The 12,502-nt window shown below is 44.9% G+C and overlaps 5 protein-coding genes across 5 annotated transcripts; 3 read left to right on the top strand and 2 right to left on the bottom strand.

The window, feature by feature from the left end:
• Positions 1 to 2,253: 2,253 nt before the first annotated feature.
• On the top strand, positions 2,254 to 3,756 carry CCR75_003625 (uncharacterized protein; the record flags this gene model as incomplete). The annotated part of the gene is made up of 1 exon (XM_067961719.1): positions 2,254 to 3,756. The coding sequence occupies one exon, from the start codon at positions 2,254 to 2,256 to the stop codon at positions 3,754 to 3,756; it is 1,503 nt and encodes a 500-aa protein (XP_067823255.1).
• A 692-nt stretch (positions 3,757 to 4,448) lies between these two features.
• Positions 4,449 to 5,975, top strand: CCR75_003626 (uncharacterized protein; the record flags this gene model as incomplete). The annotated part of the gene is made up of 1 exon (XM_067961720.1): positions 4,449 to 5,975. The coding sequence occupies one exon, from the start codon at positions 4,449 to 4,451 to the stop codon at positions 5,973 to 5,975; it is 1,527 nt and encodes a 508-aa protein (XP_067823625.1).
• A 358-nt stretch (positions 5,976 to 6,333) lies between these two features.
• Positions 6,334 to 7,866, top strand: CCR75_003627 (uncharacterized protein; the record flags this gene model as incomplete). Its single annotated transcript, XM_067961721.1, has 3 exons — positions 6,334 to 6,385; positions 6,515 to 6,593; positions 6,672 to 7,866. 3 exons carry the CDS (start codon positions 6,334 to 6,336, stop codon positions 7,747 to 7,749), a joined length of 1,209 nt encoding a protein of 402 aa, XP_067823254.1. The 3' UTR covers positions 7,750 to 7,866.
• Positions 7,867 to 7,973: 107 nt separating this feature from the next.
• Positions 7,974 to 8,963, bottom strand: CCR75_003628 (uncharacterized protein; the record flags this gene model as incomplete). Its single annotated transcript, XM_067961722.1, has 1 exon — positions 7,974 to 8,963. The coding sequence occupies one exon, from the start codon at positions 8,961 to 8,963 to the stop codon at positions 7,974 to 7,976; it is 990 nt and encodes a 329-aa protein (XP_067823256.1).
• Positions 8,964 to 9,108: 145 nt separating this feature from the next.
• Positions 9,109 to 11,356, bottom strand: CCR75_003629 (uncharacterized protein; the record flags this gene model as incomplete). Its single annotated transcript, XM_067961723.1, has 3 exons — positions 9,109 to 11,012; positions 11,086 to 11,144; positions 11,203 to 11,356. 3 exons carry the CDS (start codon positions 11,354 to 11,356, stop codon positions 9,156 to 9,158), a joined length of 2,070 nt encoding a protein of 689 aa, XP_067823257.1. The 3' UTR covers positions 9,109 to 9,155.
• Positions 11,357 to 12,502: the final 1,146 nt, after the last annotated feature.

Genomic DNA, 12,502 nt, shown 5'->3' with positions numbered 1-12,502 from the left:
TCTATAGAGATAGCATTTTAATTGGTAAAAACAGGTATTTATATTTAATTCTATTAAATAAAAAATCAGTCTGAAAACTACTTCCTACTTGTTAAGTGCGCACGAGGAGACGGATTACCGCTCCCGTGACGACACTTAATCAGAGCACTTAGTGTGTTGAGTGAGGTTGCTTGCGCGCCCACCACAACTACCTCACTGCACGCAAGAGAAGCAGGTTGAACCTCTTCCTCGCTGTGCTAGGGTGTGTGTCTAAGTAGAGCGTGGCCGCATTACGACGTGCCCGCCTACATATCTCCATTATCATCTAATATGTCTGTTTAGATGATAAAACTGTGGTTCTTGGACGGACTACAAAGTGCTACCAGGTTTAACTGGGCACTGCCGACTTGTACTGCTTCAGTACAGGTCCACTTCGCACTGCTTCAGTGCGAGTGGTTCCTCACGTCACTTCACGTACACTAGTAAGTGCAGAGAAAGACTCTCTTTAAAGCACTTGCCTTAAAGAGGGTTAAAAGTAAACTGTCTTTGATATAATTAAGTTCTTCTGTTTCTATCTTTTTAACACTAACTTAATTATATACTAATACAAAACATGTAATAAATTCTTATCTCTCTCTCTGCGCGCGGACCGCGGAGCAAGTAGATATGATGGCATATATCGTCTACCAAAGGATAAGCTTTCCGATTATTACTTATGAAAGTAATATTCTCCAAATACTATCTACCTTTTGAATAATATATTAATCAACAACCTTTAAGTGTTTATTTCATGTAACGATACACCCCGTTACACTGCGTGAAACGTCACGCATAGCGCTTTTACTTGCAAAGCTTATTCATAACATTTAAAACAAAAATAGACGTAATTATCCATTTGATCCTGAGTTTGGCGCCACATGGCGTTAAAGAAAAATAGACACCGAAATGGTGGAAAGTCGAATCTTAGTGCTAGTGAATGTATTTAATCAAAACTTCTAGCCACCAATGGTGGCTATATTGACGTCGCTGCCTAGCAGCTTGGACAATTCTCGCCACAAAGTGGTGTTGATTGGTGATTCTTGAATCAAGAAATCGCATCACAAAGTAGGAATAACTGCTTATCTTCGCAGCTGGAGGTAATGCTAAATCCTCGTTTATGTATCATCTCTCTATGCAAGCCATGACGTATTTGTGGGTTACGCTACACATAAGACGCAACTTATTCTTGAAGGGGCCACAACATCACGTATAACGATCGAGTAAATAATACGAAACGAAAAAATACAAGGCATTTATCAAACTTGTGGCTGCTTATATAAGCAAAGAACTGTGGGGTACTTTATCAATTTTAATTAGGATGGAGTTAGCTCAACCAGGTAATCAAGTGAACTGTAATTTTTAAAATAATCGTGACGTCAAGTGAATGTGGGATTATCTTAAAAAAATAGCGTGACGCTTGAATAGTAAGAGCTGTTTTATCGAAAAGGATGTAATCGGACAGCTGATTGAATTAAAAAACGTTAATTTAATTTAATGGATCATATACTTTCTTATAATTTTTAAATCAATTCAGCGAACGTTCTTACTGTAGATTATGTGCTGAATATTTTTCCATAGAATCAAGAGTTGAAGTTGCCACATCACTGAAATTTGGTGGTACTGCGACGCGTCAACAATTTATAAAAAAACAAAAAAGAATTTTAGCAAGAACTGGGCACACACAAAATATTCATTTTTGACAAAGAGTTCAAAACTCAAGGATGACATGCTGTTCTTAGAGAATTGAGCACAGCCTCTTACGACCTGTTATTTTATAGTTTTTACGTGCGTTCTATCTTGAAATGCTCAAGATGGCTTTTCAACAGACAAACGTCTCGACAGGACAAATAGGCGCTCTTCGCATGTCGACACAAAAGTCTTTAACTTTCCAAATCGATCGTAAAGTGGCATTCAAGTCCACGATTCATGCTCTTTGAGTCCACTCTTCAACCTACGACCAGTATCGATACCACGGCAGTTTTATTAGTAGCACCGGACCATCTGGCCTATCGACACTCTCCTAACACCTCGCGACTTCATTGAACTGAAAACCTCGTAATGTGCCTCTCACATTTCGACATCTGCCGGCTTTTTTTGTTGCCTGGTCCGCCCATTTCAAGCCTTTCCCGCTCGCCTTTTTTTCAATGTGTCGATCGTCTTTTTCGAATTGTTTTCGGCATTTGTGAAAAATCCAAGCCTTTTGCGGGCAGCATCTTTTTGAAAAAGTCGTGCGTTATGTCGCTCTCGTGGCTCCGAAACCACGCACGGAAGCGCAATCACGGAACCGTCCGAACCATCTCACGCCGCGCTAATCGCCAATACACGACCATGGAGACGTACGCGCCCCCTAGTATCACGTACGAGCATTTGACCGTCGTAGACTACTCGGTCACGTTTCGCGATGCCAAGTGGGTCAGTGTGGACCAATACCAGCGCCATTACCACCGTCTCGGGTGGGATGTCGTGTCTATTCGAAAAGATGGCAATTGTCTCTTTCGAGCGCTTAGTGACCAGCTCTATGGCCACGACCGGCGCCACTTGGAATTACGTCGTCGCCTCGTGGACTTTATTGATCTCAAACGTGCATTCTTTACGCCATTGTTAAAAGGAAGAGGCGTCGAGGAGTATTGTGCCCGTCTACGGGAAGCAGGCGAATGGGGTGGCCACTTGGAGCTTGTTGCGGCATCTCGGTTACTAGGAATTGACATTATTGTGCACATTGGTCCGATAAAACGGCTTCAGATTGACAGTGTTAAGTCGTTGAAAAAGAAGGAAGGCAAGACAATTAATTTGTTGCTAAAACAAGAGTACTTTACAAGTCTTCGTGTAAAAGACCGCGACCGAGAACCTCAGCATGGATGTACGGACTTGTGTCTCTGTAAACGAGTCGTGGCATTATCAAGAGCATCGGCGGAATCTCGAGTGTTGTTAAGTACCCAGCTTCCGTATGTCGACGGAACGAGGCCCAATTCGCTCCATAGTCGACCTTTTGATGGAAATCGAGAGCATCGAGGTCGTCTTAAAGGGGCCTATGGCCGGAAGCCCGTGCCCGATGCCCCCAAGACCAGTACAGACAGTAAAAGTGTCGAGAACGAGCTTGAAAAGGTTCTTATCAAGCCCAAGGTACGACCATTACCTCCTGTACCGAGACCCACGACCCCAGCTCCGACTCCACCGTCGCTGTCTACGAAAGTCGATTCATTGATAAAAAACAGCGCTGGAGTTGTGCTTTTCCAACCGGAATTGGTGCAGTCGGTTGTAAACCCCGTAGCTCCTTTAATTGTACTCTTGGAGTCCAACTCGTCTCCGAATTTCAAGCGTTTGCCTTCGAAAGGAACGACGGCAAACACAGTGACGCTAGCAAAGCCTACAGCGTTACTACAGACGGAGGAAGAACCTGAAGTCGTCTTTCAAGGACGCAAGAAAGCTCCCCAGCTTCCTGTTCGGCTTCCGCGTCGTGCTATGTTTAATAGCGGCAAACGCCGTCGTTCCAGCGCCGCTGCGATATCGTTGCTTCAAGAGGTCTCGACGAGTTTGAATGTAAAGGTGAATCCGGAGTCTACCGTGGTGGTTGCAACGCCTTTGTCTCCAACGATGAAACAGGTTTCGTTGTCGTTGCCAGTACTTGATTCGGTCTCTGAAGTCGAGATTAATTCGCGACTTCCGCGTGCTGTGGAGATTAAAAAGTCAAGCAAGAAGGTCTTTCGTCAAGGTCGTTTGGTTGCGACGGTGTGCTAAAATATGTGGCAAAGATGCCGCTGTGTTAAATGAAAGCTCGCGGTTTGTAAGATAGTTAAAAGAAAAAAAATGGCATTAAATGTCGATTTTTTTTGCCTTGTTTTCGAGTGAAGAGGACTAGAATATTGATAGGACGATTACCACGTACAAAGGCATACGAAATATACGAATAAATATGCAGTGCATTCCTTTAGACACCGAGAATTCCTTAGCTCTGGAATTACGAATAAGCGCTTAGATAGAGGATGTCAATGTTTTTACGATATTTAGCCTTTACGAAAAGCTCTCATGTTCTAATTTAATGTCTTCGATTTGAATTGTAAACTTACGTAAATGTGATTGAAAGAAAGCAGTCTCGATAGGTAAGAGGTACTTTTGCTTGAAACGCAAATAACTTCCAAGGGTCCCGGATATTCAAGAGCAAGAAGCAAGATTAGAACGTGCTGAAGCTTCGAGGCCTTCTCGCGTTTAATAATCTACCACCCATGCAGCTTGAAAAGGGATTTATTAAAAAAAAGAGGCAAGTACGGGCTTGCATATTGTATTAATATTTTTTTTGGCTTGAAAACGCAACAGCGAAAAAGGAGGAAGCCAACACTCCATCTACAGAAGACCATCACTCTTGCCATCATGGATGGTTTTTTAGCCAATTCACATCTTAAAAAGACGGATCGATTTGTACTTGCTCAACCATGTCCCGACTTCAGCGATCTCAATCCGTTCTTAGCAATAGCGGAAAGAATCCCCACCGAGGTGATGCCAAAACTGACAGTGCCGCAAAGAGTCGTGAGGTCATTAATGGTCTCAAGAAACTATATGCCACGAAGTTAAGACCGCTTGAAAAGCGCTACAATTTTGAAGACTTTCACTCACCCTTGCTGAGTGATGGCGACTTTAAAGCAAAACCACAGGTCTTGATGATTGGACAATACTCGGTCGGCAAGACTTCGTTCATTGAGTACCTCTTGGGTCGGCCATTTCCTGGCCAACGCGTTGGTCCCGAGCCTACGACGGATCGCTTTGTTGCCGTGATGCACGAAGAAGAAGAGCGTACGATCCCTGGCAACGCAGCCTGTGTGTCTCCCGACTTGCCGTTTGGTGGTTTGTCCATGTTTGGGACCGCCTTTCTCAATAAATTTGAGGTCGCACAACTTCCTGCTCCGTTGCTAAAGGAGCTAACTATCGTGGATACCCCAGGCATTTTAAGCGGAGAAAAACAACGCATTGCACGCGGGTATGACTTTACACAAGTAGCGCGTTGGTTTGCCGAACGTTCGGACCTGATTCTATTGCTCTTTGATGCCCATAAACTTGATATTTCCGACGAGTTTCAGCGTGTGATTGAAATATTGCAAGGACATAGTGAGAAGGTCCGTTGTGTACTTAACAAGGCCGATCAAGTGGACCAGCAACGTTTATTGCGCGTTTACGGAGCCCTCATGTGGTCGCTCGGAAAAGTTGTAAAGACACCTGAAGTCATGCGTGTATATTTAGGCTCCTTTTGGTCTCAGCCACGCCAAAATCACGGGGAGAAGAATAGTAGTAGTACTCCGGAGGCCCTTTTTGATGCTGAAGAGCGAGATCTACTCCACGAGTTGCAAGCTCTACCGCAGCATGCTGCTGTTCGTAAGGTCAATGAATTGGTAAAACGTGCACGCCTTGTCAAGGTTCATGCTTGCATTCTAGGATATCTACGTACACAGATGCCTGCGATATTTGGGCAGGAAAAAAAGCAGCGCGAGTTGCTAGACAAGATGGCCGAAAACTTTCGCGATATTCAGCAGAAGTATCATTTGCCACCGGGTGATTTTCCACCAATCGATGCGTTTGTACTTCAATGTTCTGACCGCAAATTCACCAAATTCCCCTTTTTAAAAGCACGGGAATTACAAATGATTGATGATTTGCTTACGAAGGATATTCCGGCGTTGATGTGCTCTCTGCCAATGCATACGCGCGGTAACAGTGATGGAAAAGAAACTACTGAAAGCACTTGTAATTCGAGCAAGAATCCATTTGCGAGCTTGGGTGGTAGAAAGCAATGGGAAGAAAAGCTGCAAGATACACTACAGACTGTTGGGGATCTCGCCGATCAGTCAAAGACTGGGAGTTTAAATGCGGATGAGTTCGCTGTGGCCATGCATCGCAGCTCCTTGGCAAAAGAAGGCGAAATCATGCCGACAGAGCTTCCATTGATGTTTAATTCCACCCTCGAATGAAAGTCCATTAACAATTTAGCAAACAAAAAGTAGCGGTCGACCCAATTTGGCTCTTTACACATTTATTGAGAGCTTTTTTCAAGGAAAGCAATTGGTCTGGCCGTGTCTGTATGCTAATATATTAAAAGAAAAAAGTAAGTACATACCGGCTCTTGGATCATTTTATAGGCTGAGGCCGTAATTTGGGAGTTCTACCAAAAAAAAGCTGCTAAATGGAGCTCGATTTGTCAAGCGCTAAATCGCTTGCTTTTAGTTATTAAAACATGCAACTTTCAGACACTATATAAGTGTAAATAATTCTCACTTTCACTGCTAAAAAAAATGTTTATTGGAAATTGAGGCATTGGAACCAAACCACATGATCAATAATAAGTCGCGCGCCAGCTCCGCCAAGGAGCGCAGCGTTTTTGGTACGTCCTAGCTCGTGCATCATCTTCTTGTCTGCATCGTTCGAAATCATTCGCATTGTTTTTACTGCTTTGAATGTTTCGTCATGTCTAACGTCTTTTCACTTGCCTTCCTATTGTGTAATTTAATAGTTGGAAACATTCCCTACGATGTCACAGAAGACATGCTAAAGGAAATTTTCTCAGAAGCTGGTGCCGTGATAAATTTTCGGTTCGTTCAAGCTACCAAATAATTTAATTATCGACTGTATAAGAATGTTATGTATCAACGACACTTATGACATAACAGCCTCGTGACGGACCGAGAAAGTGGTAAACCCAAAGGTTACGGCTTTTGCGAGTACGCGGATGGAGCAACAGCATTAAGTGCGATGCGTAACCTCAATGGGTACGAGGTTAGTGGCCGCAATCTTCGTGTCGACTTTGCCGACGGTGGCGACAAGTCTAGCAGTGTCGATAGAAAGCGTCACGATGCAAACACTCATACGCAACGAATTGGAGTTAACATTGCGGCCGGCAACTTTAGAAACGGAGGAGCCGAAGGTATGATTACGGGTGAGATGGCCATTAATGCGATTGAGTCGGCAATTACACGGCTAGGCCCTATCAAGCTCTACGATATGTTGTTGCAATTAAAAGAACACGCTCGACAAAAGCCTGACGTGACGAAAAGTATCCTCATGGCCAATCCTGCTCTTACTCATGCCATTGTCCAAAGCTTTAAGACATTGCAAATTACGATTCCTTCGTCGACCGAAACCCAACCAGTCCTCTTGGCTCCTCCTCCTACGATTACTCAACCGCCTCCCGTCGCTACTAGAATGATGCCGCCACCACCACGTCCACCAATGGGTGGGCCCATGGGGTCTGGTATTTTAGGTATGGCACCACCCGGTACTGGGCCAGTCAAGCCGGGAGGGGGTACGCGTTGGAGTGCACGACCCGGACCTTTGACAACTCAAGCGTCAAACGTTGCGATGAATGGCAGGCCAGGAGCTGTTCTTCCGTCAACGAGTCCTATGCACACTCAGGCTCAGATTGGATTAATACCAACACCCGCGGGTTCCAATGGACCGCCCAGTAGTAACTTGGCGCATCCGAATCGTGACCCTCGGCGTGCAGGACGCGACCCCCGTTTAGCCAAAAGGCCGTTTCCAGGTGAACAATATGGACTGATGCCGACACCAGGCGATAACGATCTTTCGAAGCGCGTTAAAGTTTCCGAATCGCCATCTCCTGGACCCTACGATGCCATCGCGGAACTCGCACGAGATATGACGACGGAGAAACTTGATTTACTCCCACCGAATGAACGGCAACTGTTACTTGCTTTTATGCAACAGAATAATATTCCGTTTCAGGGTTAAGACGCCCCGATTTTGTTCATCGAAAGGTTCTAACATTACAAATTGACGAGGGAGGGTACGTTACATAAGGTAAAAATCTCTTTTTTAAATACAAAACGATTTATCTTGCGATTTTAATTTTTTGATTTTTTTGATTTTGTTTTTCTAAATTCACAAACATTACGATACCGAAATTGACAAAATGGACAAATAAAGCCTAGTTTTTCGGTCGCTTATGATGGTACTTACCGCCGACTCTTGTTCCGCTGGTTTGCGCGTTGAGCTTTCCCAGCGCGCTGACCGCCCTTAGCAGTCGCTTGACTCTTCATTCGGCTCTTCATCGCACCTGGAAAGGATGACAAGTTATTGGTACTCTCCTTCGTATTGCTCTTTGCGTGACGACGTTTGCCACCAAAGCCAAACTTTGCGTCTTTTGCTTCCCGTGTCTTGTTCACGCGAGGTTTCTTGCTACTGCCATCGCGTCCACCCACGTGCTTCCGTTTCCCACCAACAATTGAATCCAGCTCCGTATCATCGTCATCTTTATAACGTCCTCGCTTGTCGTTGCCTTTGCGCTTTTTCCACTGTTTTACAGCCTCCAGTGTATCCTTCTTTTGTTGATTCCGCTCTTTAATTTTCTCAGCTTGAACCTCCTTTGCAACCTTACGATGCGCCTGAGATTTCTTTCGCTCCTCCACGGCTGTGATCTTTTTCGCCTCATAAATGAGTTTGTCCTTGACCTTTGCCATATGCGCATCGCTCTTGAGCATCTCAGCAAAATAGTCATTAGGTCGCTTGTATGCCACTCCTTCCTTCTGCAGCCGCTCTTTGGCCAAACGAACAGAAGCTAGTGTATGGTTATAAAACGCGACTTCGCGTTTCAGATCGTCATGGACGCTCTCGAGCTCCAGTGGCACGGCACACGTCTCTAGCGTCTCGACCCATGCCAGTGGCTTCGTGTCCCAGTCCTTAACTAATGCGACAAGAGCTTCACTATTGTACAAAACTTCCTTTGTTTGCTGAGCGTGATCCGCCTCGGCTTGCGCCTCAGCGACGAGGCGGCGCTCGATCTCGGCCTCGTCGTCCTCACTCTCCTCATCGCTATGGTCGTCTACCGCTGCGCTAATAGAGCTCAAAGCCGGCGTTTCTAAAATCTCCTCTTCAGCAGCGTCTTCTGCACGCACGAGCGCACTTACACTGCGGCCTTTGCGCGCTCCACTGCTCTTCCTCGCCATTAGTCTCGCAATTGACAAGCTATCAATGGTTGACGACGAAGACGTCAGTACTTCAAACTCTCACATTAATGACTTCAAAAATATGTTTGAATGTTCGTAAACTTTTACGATAAAGATATAAATAAAAAATCGAACAAAACAATCGTATAAGAAAAAACAATTTACTACGTTTAAAAGTACTAAATAATCAATTTATACTACGGGCGTCGTCCGTTGACTTCTACGCCTTCGGTCTTTCTTCGTCAGTCCATCAATAGACTGGCGCATCGCGTACTGATAGAGCAGCAATAGCGTCGACGATCGTACCCCTGCAATCCGACTTGCAGCATAAATTGTCGTCGGTTGCGTCTGTTGCAATTTCTCGCGCTCTTCAATGGAAATCATGGGCATATTGGCATAATCAACCCACTCGGGGATTAAAACATGTTGTTTATTTCGAAAAATATGAATTTCTTGCAATTGTGTTCGTAATTGCGTTGCATAAAGGCATTCGGTTTTCATAATTTCTTTAATTTCATCAGGCAACGCTTCGGCATCTTTATACTCAACTTGGCGCCAAATTCGCTCAATATCCGCGGAAGTCACAGTCGAAAGCGCAAGCATTTGAGCAGCACTACGTTTTACGCCATCAAGTCCAATCTTTATCCCATAGCGGTTCCACTCGTACGGATCCCGTACAAATTCCATCAGTGCTTTCCGCGCATAGTCCGTCGCTTTTTCCTTTCGCTCGAGTACTTCCATACGATCCTTTGAAATGCCACCACCATGTTCAAAAACCTTGCGCGTAAGTCGCAAGTCGGCATTATCTGGACGAAGCAAAAGCCGATATTCGGACCGTGACGTGAACATTCGATACGGTTCCGTCGTTCCTAAGGACGTTAAATCGTCAATGAGTACGCCAGTAAAGGCATCTGCACGATCAAGAATTAGTGGCTTTCGTCCCATGGCTCGTAAACCGGCATTCAAGCCCGCTACGAGGCCTTGAGCCGCAGCTTCTTCGTACCCCGTCGTGCCATTAATTTGACCCGCGAAATATAACCCACGTAGTTTCTTGGTCTCAAGGGTTGGAAGCAAGGATCGAGGGTCGACATAGTCGTACTCGACTGAGTACCCCCCTCGTACGATTTCGACATTTTCAAGTCCTTTAATTGTACGCAACAACGCAAGTTGTAGAGGTTCAGGAAGGGCTGTACTAATACCATTGGGGTACACTAGCGAGGTCTCCAAACCTTCCGGTTCCAGCCATATTTGATGCCGCAAACGATCAGGAAATCGAAGCACTTTTGTATCAATGGATGGGCAATACCGAGGTCCAATGCCTTCGCCATCCTTTCCACCATCGTATTGCGGAAGCAAGTGCAAATTCTCACGTACAATTCGATGTGTTTCTTCATTGGTATACGTGGCATGACACACAACTTGGTGCGGTGCAAGATCAAGAAAATGATTTTCATTCATAAATGAAAATGGCTTTAAAAGAGCATCACTTGGCTGCACTTCAAGATCGGTAAAATCAATGGTACGTCCATCAAGTCGAGGGGGAGTGCCTGTTTTTAAACGTCCGAGTGCGAAATCGCATCGCTCGAGCGTCTGTGCGAGGCCTATAGCTGGCCGCTCAATGCCATTGGAATCACGCATGTACCGTCCTGCGGGGATACGAATATCTGGACCTTGATAGATCATACCTCGAAGAAATGTACCCGTCGTAATCACGACTTGGGACGCTTGAATTTCTCGACCAGAAAGCGTCGTTACACCATTTACCCATTCATTACTATTGTCTTCACAAGGACGTTTTAAAGAGACGATCAAATCGTTGACACCGTCTTCGAGTAGCCACAGATTTGGTAGCGTTTGAAGTGCTTGTTGCATTCCTTGTTGATATAGAGTTCGATCCATTTGAGCGCGTGGACCCCGTACAGCAGGCCCTTTGGAGGAATTGAGCATTCGAAAGTGAATGCCAGCCGAGTCCGCTACTTGACCCATGAGACCTCCCATTGCATCGACTTCACGTACTAACGTGCCTTTACCGACCCCGCCTATGGATGGCTAAACACGTGAGTATATGAGCTTTTTGTTGACCACTAGTTGATACGAAAAAGAAGGAATAATATATATTTACATTGCATGACATTTCGCCAATGGTTGCTAGCTTTTGTGTCACAAGGACGGTTTTAGCACCTACATTACAACAAAGTCAGGGATATTCTATGAACTGTTTTCATTAATATCGAGATACCAGTTCGAGACGCGGCGGCAGCAGCTTCACAGCCTGCATGCCCTCCGCCAACGACAATTACATCATAATGGAGAGGATTCTGATGGCTACTTAACGCCCGCCAGGCAGTGCGTCGTATGTGGGGTGATCCGCAGGTTCGACGACGCACCAGCATATGAATGGTTATAAATTTGTCAATTGAATTAGGAGGAAAATTAAAGGGCTTGAGACTAACAATTCAAAACAGACAACTTTTTGCGAAAAGTGGAACTAAATATTGAGGTATCATATCGCAAATTGTAATCAGCGACGCGGACGATGTCTGGCGTTGGAGAACCGTTTTTGTGGTACATTTACTATATGGGTAATATTCCTTTTTATCCTTGTGTTACAAAAAGACTTATTTTACAAAATGCATGTCATCAGAATTGGGAAACCGATGTGGATTCTAGAACTAGCGTTAGCTAGTACTCTACCCCTAAGCTCCAAAATTTGTGAACAACTAATTACAAGCGTTTCTCCGTCAGTCCTGTTTATAGGGCCTTTATGTGCTCTATAGACCTCTTTAAGAAACGTACTTTGTCACGTCGAGTGTTGGCAAGAAAACCCGTCGGCACGACACGGTGTCCTACTTCATTTCGTGTCTTCAAGTGCATGAAGCATAGCATCAGCTTTCGTGCGATTACTCCACACCTCTTCATTTCCCAGCTTGGTAACTCATCAGATTCATAGAGCAGGTATAAAAAGCTTCAAGTACAGTACAAGACGAGAGAGAGGTTCGGACAGGGAGCGCTTCACTTGTTATACTGTTTTTCCAAATGTTGTAACCCACCAAGATTTTATTTGCCAGGATTGGTCAATTTTATATTTTATAATTCCCCCTTGAAGCTACATTTATGAATCTCGTACCCATCCCCAATTTGTCCGAAGAATTCGCCTTTCTTCCACTAAAATCCATGTCGGAACCCTTATTTCCACGACCAAATTGACAAGCATAGTAAGGAAAACCGCATACAAAGAAACGAGACACGGGTCTTACAAAACGGGGTGTAGGGTAAGCCTAACTGTGCGGCTGTCGCCGGACATTGCGTTTTCCTATCTTCACGAGTCTGTCACACTATTGCCTGGGAAATATCATACCAGGTACTAGAAATCTATCCGTGACGTCCACCACTAAATCTTAATTCCTTGACGTTGCAAGACCTACTTGACCGGCCACCACAGCAATTTACTCGTTCCCCCCTGTCTTCCGCTGCTAACATTTCGCTCAATTCCCTCAATTTGTATCGTTGAGGCAATAGGGTTACACGCCCCAAAGAGT

The sequence above is a fragment of the Bremia lactucae genome, linkage group LG8, assembly GCF_004359215.1.
Source record: "Bremia lactucae strain SF5 linkage group LG8, whole genome shotgun sequence".
NCBI lineage: Eukaryota > Oomycota > Peronosporomycetes > Peronosporales > Peronosporaceae > Bremia > Bremia lactucae.
Note: the sequence above shows the minus strand (reverse complement) of the source record. Positions and strands in the feature narration are given on the sequence as shown.